At 33.2% G+C, this 12,273-nt stretch overlaps 1 protein-coding gene across 1 annotated transcript in view; it reads left to right on the top strand.

The window, feature by feature from the left end:
• The window catches only part of LOC123559549 (monocarboxylate transporter 5-like), a 53,122-nt gene extending 42,015 nt beyond the window's left edge, over positions 1-11,107 (top strand). Inside the window, exons 6-7 of the mRNA XM_045351461.2 lie at positions 1,759-1,884; positions 4,157-11,107. Of these exons, the coding sequence (XP_045207396.2) occupies positions 1,759-1,884; positions 4,157-4,353 (323 nt within the window). The 3' untranslated portion in view covers positions 4,354-11,107. The remainder of the gene's footprint in view (positions 1-1,758; positions 1,885-4,156) is intronic.
• Positions 11,108-12,273: the final 1,166 nt, after the last annotated feature.

Here is a 12,273-nt window from a genome sequence, read left to right as displayed (position 1 = left end):
AAGGTCACACTTGGAGGTCAAGGGTTTTCAGTTCAATAATTCTGCCATTCACGAAGAGCTTGTAACATGTTCACATAACAAGAACACTTGTGTCACAATCTTAACCCAGACTCCTTACATTTAAGGTTTGAAGGTTATATCCTTTGGAATTTTACTGTTTGGTCACTTTCTATGATAACATGGATGGTTATGGCCCTTGGAATGTTACTGTTTGGTCACTTTCTATGATAACATGGATGGTTATGGCCCTTGGAATGTTACTGTTTGGTCACTTTCTATGATAACATGGATGGTTATGGCCCTTGGAATGTTACTGTTTGGTCACTTTCTATGATAACATGGAATTGGATGGTTATGGCCCTTGGAATGTTACTGTTTGGTCACTTTCTATGATAACATGGATGGTTATGGCCCTTGGAATGTTACGATTTGGTCACTTTCTATGATAACATGGAATTGGATGGTTATGGCCCTTGGAATGTTACTGTTTGATCACTTTCTAGGATAACATGGATGGTTATGGCCCTTGGAATGTTACTGTTTGGTCACTTTCTATGATAACATGGATGGTTATGGCCCTTGAAATTTTACTGTTTGATCACTTTCTATGATAACATGGATGGTTTTGGCCCTTGGAATGTTACTGTCTTAGCACAGTAACCTACTTACAGTGAGGACTGTTTAATTTGCACATTCCTTGATTTAATGAAAATATTTTGATTTTTTTTTGTTCCTGCACACTTATTGATATGCACTTAATGATAGCTTGGTTCGAATGTGCCCAAAAATGTGCTAAACTATGTGTGAAAAATGAAGATACAGGAGTTTGCATTGCACGTCATCGCTGAGATTGATGATCATTAACCTAGTTTTTTAAGACTCCCCGCAAAAAATTTCATACAGTAAACAGAAAATTTATCAAGTAGGAAAAAATCAGAAAAAAAAACTAAAACTGGCGTAAGTAACAAAATAGAATGGTGAAGGCGTTATCTGGGTGAAGTGAGATGGAAAAAAATGTAGAGAAATGTTGATGAATAAAAGATGACATGCAACAGATCTTTTTCTTTGCTGAAAAGGTTACAGGTAAAGTGTTTTTGGTACAGAATTAATATTGGTTAATAGGAATTGTCAAAAAGAAACGTGTGAAACTTTCATTTTGCTTCTGTTCATACATTATTTGCCATTTATTAATCCCCCGCCATGAGTGGTGGGGGGTTATAGGAATGATCTCCATCCATCCTGTCTTCCATCCTTCCGTAACATTTTGTATCCGCTCTGTATCTCCTAAACCCCTTGAAGGATTTTCATGAAACTTGGGCCAAATGATCATCTGCAGAACTCATGAGTCAGCCATGTCGGTTCAAGGTCAATGTCGGAAGTCAAGGTCAAAGGTTTGAGCTTTCCATTTTGTGTCCACTCTGCATCTCCTAAAACCCTTGAAGGATTTTCATGAAACTTGGATCAAATGATCACCTCATCAAGATGATGTGCAGAAGTCATGAGTCAGTCATGTCAGCTCAAGGTCAAGGTCACAACTAAGATCAAAGGTTTGAGCCTTCCATTTTGTGTCCGCTCTGCATCTCCTAAAACCCCATGAAGGATTTTCAAATTCATTGATGTCGTCATACATGGACTATAACATCAATGCTTCCACCCAGTAGCATCAACCCTTTCGCTATCCATAACAGCGGTGGGGGATATACCTGTCTTTCAGACTGCCTTGTTATGATTATGAGCCTTTGTTTCTTTTATTTTCAGCGGCATTTTTCACTCTTCGATCAATCATGCTGATAGAGTTATATGGGAAGGATCGGCTGATATCGTCGTTTGGTCTACTCACGTTCTTTCAAGGCTTTGCCGTATTACTTGGATATGAACTCAGCGGTAAGTTTTCTTTGGATCCTAGATGTTTTCAGTTGTTTTCCATTAAACAACTTCCCCACATTGGTCAGAAGTGGAATATAGAATTCAGGACTTTATTTAACGATATTTGATGTACCTCGAAAACAAGATTACAAAATTTAAATTGGGGTTCAATTTTTGCAAAAAATCTGAAAATGCAAATTTTAAAACAGTAATATCTAGTAATTAAATGCATTCTTAATAAAGTTGAAATATTAGTGGTGTGATATTTACAAAATCTGAAGGGTACAAGTTTTAACAGTTTTGTTGTTGATCACCTTGAAAACCATTTATGACGCAGATGATGTAGATGATAATGAATAAAAAGTTTAGTCAATAACAGTGCTACAGCATTTTGCAGTGACTGACATACATTTGAGCATGGCTGTTGATTGTAAGAAAAACGTTTATAACATATGTTACATCAGCTGTGACGAGTTGCCACTGAAATAATTATAATGTGAAGTAGGGCATTGAACTGGATGTACTGATGTTGAGTTGTACTTAATAAATTACCTTGTACACTGAACCAGTAAACATTATATGAGCCGTGCCATGAGAAAACCAACATAGTGGCTTTGCGACCAGCATGGATCCAGACCAGCCTGCGCATCCGTGCAGTCTGTTTAGGATCCATGCTGTTCGCTGACAGTTTCTCCAATTCCAATAGGCTTTAAAAGCGAACAGCATGGATCCTGACCAGACTGCGCGGATGCGCAGGCTGGGGTAGATTCATGCTGGTCATAAAGCCACTATGTTGGTTTTCCAATGGCATGGCTCATATTACACAAAAACATAAGTAGTTGAAAGTTTTTCTCTCTCTCCAATTAGACAAAGACTATGTAATATATCTGGCAGATCTAAACTGCAAAATGTTAAAGCAAGAACAGTGAGTATGTTGTGTAATGATGAGAAATGAAGAACTACTTTCATTGTGATAGAAATTCAATTGGCAACACTTCAGAGATCAGATAAATAAATGCACTTGTGTTTCTTAATGTGGTATATTTGATTAAATTTGTTTTCGGAAGATGAATAGGTGCTTTAAGTACTCACGTGCTGTGGCTTAGTAAGCCTGACCTTTTCATGTGGTAATTTCTAATTTTGTCCTACTTTGTTTAACATTTTGACTCTTTGAGAGACATTTTTATCAGTTTTTTGTGGTCATTAATAGAAAAAAGCAGACTGAACAGCATAATCTTGGTGGAAATATTTTTCTTCCAGTAGGTTTGTTGCGCAGTCATTGAGTGAATAGATATTTATCTTTCATTGCATAAATAGTAAACACTTTATTTACAGTGCATTTTCAAGGAGTTCAATTTTGATTGGTTTAAATGTTGGCTCTGACTGTAATGCGAAAAAGTATTTTTTGAAAGCAGCTGTACTTATTTATTCTGTTTTAGATCAGTAAGAAAACAGTGTTCTTGTCAGAATAGACTTTACAGGCTTTTGTGATGATATACATGATTTGACTTCAATATATTTGAGGGTTGAAAGTTAAAGAGGCCTAAGTGTTTTATTAAAAGTAATGTTTCAAGAAATAGAGAATTTAACTTGTTAAATTTTGGGGCTTTCTGTGCTGAGCAGTCAATATCACTGACTTTTAACCACATTCCCATCATCTCTGTGATTAAGAAACCCTATCAAGGTTGTCATATGAGGAAGTCATCCAGCCATCCACCTGGCTTACTGAAGGTCAGTGGTTCTACCCAGGTGCCTCCCAACTCCTCCAGCGCTCACCCCCACAATTCTGTCAGTCAAACAAGGGGGAGAAATCCCCCTTGTTTGTCTGACAGAATTATGAGGGGCACCAGTGGTCTTCCTCCACTATTGGAAAGTTGCCATATGCCCTATGACAATAACAGTGTTGATGTGTCATGAGACTGAATGAAAAGTAAAAAAAAAGAAATTGGCTTTTAACCCTTATCATGCTGAACACAATTGATTCTGCCTTTGCGACCAGTGTAGATCTAGATCAGCCTGCACATCTGTGCAGTCTGATTATGATCTACACTGTTCGCCATTCAGTTAGTATATTTAAGGTAAGCGCTCCTTCTAACAGTTAATGGTACTGTCTAAATTGAAAGATAGACAAGTTCACTATACAAACATAGCAGGGTAATGGTTAATGGCATATTGTTGTGTTACCTAAATTAACGTTTAAAGTTGCCAGTTTGTGTCGGTCGTGCACTTTTTAAAAAGTAATAATTATTTCTTTTATCACTCAACGACATCATTTTTATCTGTTTTTCAGAAATTCTGCAGGGAAACGTTGCCTTCTACATAGTTGGTATTCTGCTTGTTAGTGGGGGCCTCCTGGGAATCCCCCTGCCGAGGGTTAAGAGATGGGAAGAGAATCGAGAAAACAAACTGAAAATCGTTCATATCGAGGAACTTACTCAACATGAACAAGAAACGTTAAAAATTGAAAATTGCGAAAGCACAATTTAGATTTTTATCGTAAATAATGATTAAATAAGAATTATTTACAATGGTTTCGAAGACAAATGGAAAATTGTGACAGCACGGTTGGACTGTTACGCTAAGAAGAGCAGTGATTTATGAGAAAATGTGCTTTATTGAATGTCAGCGAAAGGAAATGGGCCTAAGTTAGAGGTATAGAGAAAACATAGACAATAGCAGATTAATTTGGTGCACACAGTGAAATATTTTTGAAGTATTTTATATACCTGACAGTCCAACTATCCTCAATGAAAAATCTTGAAAAAGACTGTCTGTTGATTTTTTTGCTAAAACTTTTGGTATTGATTTAAATTAAAGATTCTTATAAAATGTCATGCCTACAAAAATGTATCTCATATCTTATTCTGGTTTGTAATGAATTAGAAATGAAATAAGAACACCAAAACATACAAAATACTACCAGAGTAAGTGTATCTAATACGAAATTTCAAGGACTCGCATAGCTTTGCTATATTAAGCCCAGGGTGCAATTTTTGACATCTTTTTGAAAAGTATGAGAAGAAAATGGAAATAAATGCCTAGTTGGAAGAATTGATCAGGGATTTAAACTTAAGTGGGATTATTGTTTATTTGTAGATATTTTTAAGGTAAAACCTTGATATTAGATAGTGAAAATATTTTGACTGTGTAACACTCTGTATGTCGTGTAGTTGAAATTGTTTACTCTTTGTGTATTTTGCACGGTGTAAATTTGATGTGGATGTGACTGTTAGGATATTACATAAAGAAACTGTTCTAAGTTTCGTTTTGACAATTATTTTTTAGGGATGGCTAACAGATGTGAGTTTATGTAATTCTTACACTTGTTGACCAGAAAACTGTTCTACACAAAACATAAACAGGAAAAACATAAAGCATTTATTTGGAATATTTCAGTTGCCCTCCAGACTGATGCATGTAATGGAAAATCTTGTGTACAATAAAGTCTAGTTTACTTGTAACTTATAAAATGGGATATTAATAAACAATTTAGGTTTTGAATAACGTTTCTTCAATATTAGGCATTGAATAACATCCGGGACTTTTGACAATCATTTGACTGTGTAACATGCTTGAGAATTGTTTAGAATAAGAAAAAACATTAAAAGGAAATTATAGCTCTGGATATTGGCTGCCCGTGTTACATTGTTCTTCAAAAGCTACTTCTGCTGTATAAAGATTTTGTTGTAATGTTAGGCAAAAGTATGAGGTAACATTGTAAGATGTTTTATAATAGTAGATCACCGATTTCTATGTTTTGTTGTCAGAAATAAGTAACATGAAAGAGAAAGGTTTAAATTGTTAATCTTTTTTAAGAATAACAGTGGAAAAAAATACTTTTTTATGTAAAACAGTGCTTAATTCAAGGAAAGGCATTTTTCTTAGTTTATAGCCAGAGTTAGATTCTGTATTATACAAGATAAATTGGTTTTTGCAGTAGCACAGTATTTTTCTGGTCACAAAAGCATAAATGAATATTAACTCTATATGAACAGTCACATGTAATGTACAGAGAATTGAACATTTTCACACTTGGTAGTCCACTACACCATTGCTGTATTTGTTAAAATGTTGTGTCTGATGTTGCTGGTCATTTTGTTTGATTGATTTTATGTTCTATAAGTGCTAATTTAACTTTGTCATAATATTTGTTTAGATGAAATACTTTCATAAAGTTCATTTCATAAGTCAAACTGCCTTACAGCGTGATAATTTTGTTGTCAGCAAAAAGTAGAACGCTGTTATCATAAGTATTCTTGAACCTTTATGAGTATATCATGAGGGCAGAAGAATTGACACCATTTAAATAGTAAAACAGGAAAAAACTGGTACTTGCTGTCAGGTTACTAGACAGAAAAACAGGTGGTTGGCCTCAGTTATAAAGAGGTAAGAAATAAGGTCATGAAATATGTGCTACTAGCAACTTTTAGAATTTAGGTCATATTTATTTCTATACAAGATGTGCTTGTTATTTATAAAACTATAATTTATTCAAATGCATTGAATGTGCTAGATGAAGTTTAAATACATATTGGCCTTCCTGTTAAAAAGTAGTGATGAAAGTGCTATGATAAATTGAGTTAAAGGTTCATTGATTTTAGTTAAGTAATTTTTTGCATACAAATATTTGAAGGTATGGATGTTCATCAATTATTATCAGATCACATTATTATCTGTCTGAGGTGCCAGTTTTATTTAACATGAACAAATACAATCTAGTTGAAATTAGGGAGACATCAGTATGAAAATTCGGCGTAAAGAAAACTAGAATTTGGAAGAAAGCTGAAAATTTTGGTTACTGTAGGTTTTTGTTTTCAAATAGATTATAATGACTAAAGCAGTTAAAGAACAAAGTAGAACGGAACCTGTTTGTTTTCTTATTAGTTTGTTTTTTATATTGGAAAGGATGTGTTATTGTACGTTTTCATTATTTCAAGTATATAAGGGTCAGTCGGGTATCGCATGATCTCGTTTTAATGTACATAGTTCTTGATATTAATTGTGCATTTTCTTGTAAATAATCTCTCTTATCACCATGCTTCACAATGGAGCTATAATAGAATACTTGTTGTTGTTGTTTTTTTATTTCTGAAGAAAAAATACTGATTGTTTTTCATGAAGTGGCACAAAAATTCCGTTCATATGGGCATTATTGTACAGTGAAACTGAAGTTAGAGCTACTGACGAGCTACTGACGGGTTGTCCCAATTTGTCAGACTTGGGCATACTTGTATAAGTTTAGCACAGTGTGCTCTGTAAAGTATTTGTTTAATGTGACATGGGTTACCCTCAGTTGATCAACCTGTCAGGGACAATGACTGCTTATATTGTCAAACAGATCTGTGAATTGTTAATTTGTGAATTCAAGTTTTTTTATTTTTCCCCACCACTTTATGTTAAACAATCACTAGGAAAAAAGTTTAACAATTGGTTAAGTGCTGATTTTTGTATTTTAAAAAAGTTTTTGTCTGTAATTGTCTGTTTGAGTTTGTTGTGTCGGAAAGGACCATTTTAAGGATTTTCCCAGCTAAATTTCATTTTTCAGCAGATTAGTAAAATGGAATTCTTCCTGTTTGTGTACAGTTTTATTTATTTTTTTATAGTGGATTATTAGATGAAAGAATGTTGGAAAAGTTTATGAAAAATATTTTTTGGATTTTGAAACTTGTTTTCGTAAGATGGTCCTTAAAGTGTGATAATTTGCTTGTTATTGAACATTTGCTGATTTCTATGCTTTTTGAAGAGATCTGTCATTTGTTTTAGTAATTATTTAATTATTTTTGTGTGTATGGAGGTACATGTTTGAAGTACATATTACATTGTATTTCCGAAGACGAGATATAGGGCACTGTGAAAAATGTAATCAAATTTTATTAGAAAATTATTTAAAAAGAAATTATATCCATATATTTTTAGACATACCAGTATAAACAAACATGTACCACAAGTGTTGCACAAAATCACATTGGTTATGAATTTGGATATTAAAATTTGTACCTGAATTTTATTTTCAGGTAAAATTGCCTTAAAATGTTATTTTGTGTCAGAAAAAGATGTCTTTGCGCCTAGGATAGTGCTGCTTGTTGTTTTAAAATGTACATTGCACAAGAATATATATGCTTCTATATGTATTTCACAGTTACCATTCATTTCAAATAATAGAAGTGTAATAATTTGAAAGTTTAATCTATATATTATTTGCAACATGCACATACTTAAGAAATGCTAAATAATTTGGAGGTTGGGAGTAATCTGTGTTGCAGTTGTTTAGTATTAGCGCTTTATTTTGTCTTCGATTATTTCTGAATGTATACTGTATTGCAAAAAAGTTATTTTTCATTCATTTTTTTGTGCTTGATAATAAAATATTTGTGCTTGTTTTTATCTACATTGTTTTACTTATATATTGATTATATAAACATTTGAGCTTGGACTACATATGTTTTAATGTCCAAAAGAAAGATTTTTTTTTTTCGGGTATATGCTTTCATTTAATAAAGGTAGGGCAAAACATGATATTTTTTTGTATGATTGATTAAGCATCTCCGATACATATAGAAATTTGTATTATTTTTAATGCAGACTTTTTTTCCGTACACTACCTTTTGCATATTGCTGAAAACATGTTTTGCCTGGCCTTTTGAAATTTTGTACATAGATTGTAACAATACATAGTTTATGCTTTTTTGTACCATTACTGAATGTTGCTAATGTTTTACATGTCTTTTTACACACAACTTTATCATGACACGTAATTTTACAATTATGTAAGTTTCGAATGTGAATGGTTCTGCATACTTTTTTTTTTCATTTTAAAGCAACACACACTGTCATAATAGTTGTACATATTAGCTTTTAGTTACTGTTTTCTAGGATTTAATTAATTATCATGCTTTTTTTGTGTAAAATGCATTTTTTACAAATTTTCTTTCAGTATGTGCTAAGGATTTTATTTCATACATATAATTGCACTGTACAACTCATTGATGCATTTTCGGGAGTAAAATTTTGAGGTGAATGCAAATTTGCTAGATTTTGGGACAGAAACTATAGGTAAAAGAAAATGAGAAAAAGAGAAATGGCATAGGAGCTATTCATAAGGAGAACTAATGAGAAAAAAATCGAGTTTGAAATTGCCTTGTGATTGCATAGATCGAACAGTTGAATGTATGATTTTTTAAGCAAAAGATTTTTAGCTCAGTGTTTAAAAGGTGTTCTTTTGTCATACTTTTTTGAATGCATCATTTGTATATTTGCTTAGAACATTGATTAGCATTACCTTCACTTGTCTTTTTTATGTGCTATTAATTTTTATATCAAATGTTTCATAACAGGGTTTCATGTGGCACATCTCAGCTGTAATATATTTAGTTTGTTCACTCACTTCAAAATTGCGGATTCTTCAGAAAACTTTCATTTGGAAAGTCTGGGATTCGAATCTTGAGTGAGATGTATTTTCACTGCAATATTTGACTGACGACAATCTGTGGCCATTTATCCTTCAGCTCGAATTCATGTGCGGAAGTTGTCACTTTCTTGAGGAAAACAGGTTAAGAATCCAGGAACAAATGTTATGTTAACCGTCAGCTGTATTTAACTGAAGAAATGTTGAAAAATGGTACTAAAGCTGACAAAAACAAAATAAGTTGTATTGTATATTGTTTCAGAATGATCTTGGTTAAAGGGAAGATTTCAGATAAAAACGGTGCAGAAAATATTCAGTGAAAGTTATATCTAAGAAGCATTTGTTTAATGAGACAGGTGTAATGTATTACCAGATTTGATTAAGAGGAGACAAACCCTGTTACGAAATACGTTTATCAACAGTAGCTGTGCTGTATTCATTTTTGTTTTGTTTTAAGAGTTATTGTTAAGTATTGTGTGTTAACGCTGTGTTTTATTTTGTTTTACCACGCTGTAGAGTATTTAATCTGTTTCGCGATATATTGTTGAAAAGTTTTAACCAGTGTTTAGTAAAATAGCCTACTTTTGATAGGCCTTGACATCTCAAGTACAAACTGTAGTTTGTTTCAATTATTTTGTGACTTAACTTCCTTGGGCAGTTACAAAAGATTATTTTTTTCGAAAAGGGAGACATAATGAAGTTTGAATTTTGCTGAAAGTTTTACACCTTGTAAATTCTGAGAAAAGTCACTAGACAAGAAAAGAGGTTAACATTTCTTACTCCCAGAAAGACAAAATTCAGGACAATTTTATTGACTTAAATGTATACCAAAATTATAAAGGTTTTAAACATAGCTTATGAAGCATTTCAGATTATAAAAGACTTGTTTATTATAGTTTAATAGCAAAACTTGCATGATTTTGGAAAAGAAACATTTTCTATGTCTTTGTACATGTTGTTACTATTATCTCAGCCTCTGGTCTGTGAACAAACAATAGGAACATAATTGTATCATAGGCCTAGTTTTCTATATAGGGCAGTAAGGACGAGAGGGTCAGTGAGGTAAATACGAGGTAAAAAGGTGGAGATAAACATGGTAATCTTTTATTTCAAGGTTAAAAGTGTTCTGGTTCATAAGGATGAGTCGTTTAAACTTAAAGCTACTTGATTACAGAATTTTTAAAATTAAGATCTTTAAAAGTGGCTGTGTTAAGATTTAGTTTGATTTCAAAGTGTTTTTGGAAAAGAGAACGAAAGCAAAGAAATAAAAAATTAAAGAAATCAAAGTAAAGTTATGAAAAACATGTAGCAGTAAAAAGATCAACAAAAGAGAAAGAACACGGAATTGAATAATTGAAGTTTTATAATTAGCACTTAGTTTATAGTTCAATATATTGAAATAAGTGATATAACATTATAGGAAATGACAGTAAGAAACAGCATTATCAGAGTTAACAGTGAGGAAGATAAAAATGAGAACAAACATTGTTTATGTATAAAGAAATAAGAGAATGAATTGTTAGATTGCTACATTTTTTGTCGTACAGTCAAACCTGTATATAGAGACCATAATCAGGAAGGTCATACAGGATGTCCTTACGTGCAGGTGGCCTTTACTCACAGGTTAAAATAATGTTCAAATTGAAAATGAATTTTGTGGTCAGTGGAGACAGGTGGTCTCTGTTCAAATGTGGCCTTTAGAAGAGGTTTGACTGTATAAGGCTGATATTCACAATTATGTTTGCTTAACATCTTTATTGTTACACCATTTTAGATTGTGAGTTACATCAATGTAAAATGTAGGAAAAACATCAATAAAATTACAAAAATTCAAAACTCTCTTGTTTTATTTCATGCTTAAAGACTACTGGTACCTTTAGAGTTGTTTTCCCAAGTAAGCCAAAATATAAGATCTCCAAGGAAATGAGCTAGTTCCAACTATAGCAATGTGATTGTGACCTACCTGTCTGTTTGTCTACTAGTTCTGTAGCCAGTCCAGTTTGCACATTACGAAAGTGTAGAAAAAGACAAAATGAGAAGCTGCAAGTTGTATCCACTGGAGATGCGAATTCCTTACTGGTCTATTTGACAGATATACACATCTGGTGTCATTTTTCCTCCGTCTAAGATTCATGTAGAAGAAATTGTCGGAAGCTTGCAGATAGCAGGCCAGTACTACTGGACTGGAATCGAGAAACTCTTTTGGAAACAGTGTTAAACGCTATAAAAAATGTTCTGATTATTAATTCTTATGGTTTTGAGTGTGATACATGAAAGAAACAGCACCTATAAAGGAAAAATGCTGCATATTCTTGCCTACCTAGTGGGGAAAAACACAGGTTGCCAAAAAACTTTAATCTTAAAAATAACCCAATTAAAACACCTTGGTGACCTTGACCTTATGTATAATAGGCCCAGCCCCTGCACATACTTTGTATGCTGGACAATGTTTATGTGAAGTTACAGTAAGATGTAAGCAACAGTAACAAAGATACGACAGAAAAACAAAGGTTGCTGAAAAACTTTAACCTTAAAAATAACCTTGACCTTGGGTATAATGGGCCCAGCCCCTGCACATACTTTGTTTGCATGCTAAACAATGTTATTGTGAAGTTACAGTAAGATATAAGCAATATTCTAACATGACACGATTTGATTTCCAGTTAAACAAAGAAGGAAATCAAGCTCTGTACATTTGTATATTCTGCGACGGTTGACGCGTGGACCGGTAAGAGAGCATTATGACGTCAAATTGCCGCATGACGTCCGATACATTACTCTTCCGATAAATGAAGTCCAGCATAATATTTATTATAATATGTCAATGGACATGTCAGAATGAAGACAATCGAGCCCTTCTTGTGATTTATTGTCTAATTTACCACGGTTCATCGTTCAGATGCTTCAGTATTTAACCACGAGGGCTAACGCCCTCAATCCCTATGCATCTGAACTCTGAACCATGATAAATTAGACGATAATCCACTGAAAGGCCTTGATTA

This window comes from Mercenaria mercenaria, chromosome 10, assembly GCF_021730395.1.
Source record: "Mercenaria mercenaria strain notata chromosome 10, MADL_Memer_1, whole genome shotgun sequence".
Taxonomy (NCBI): Eukaryota; Metazoa; Mollusca; class Bivalvia; order Venerida; family Veneridae; genus Mercenaria; species Mercenaria mercenaria.
The sequence above is the reverse complement of the archived record's forward strand: the minus strand, read 5'-3'. Positions and strand labels throughout refer to the sequence as shown.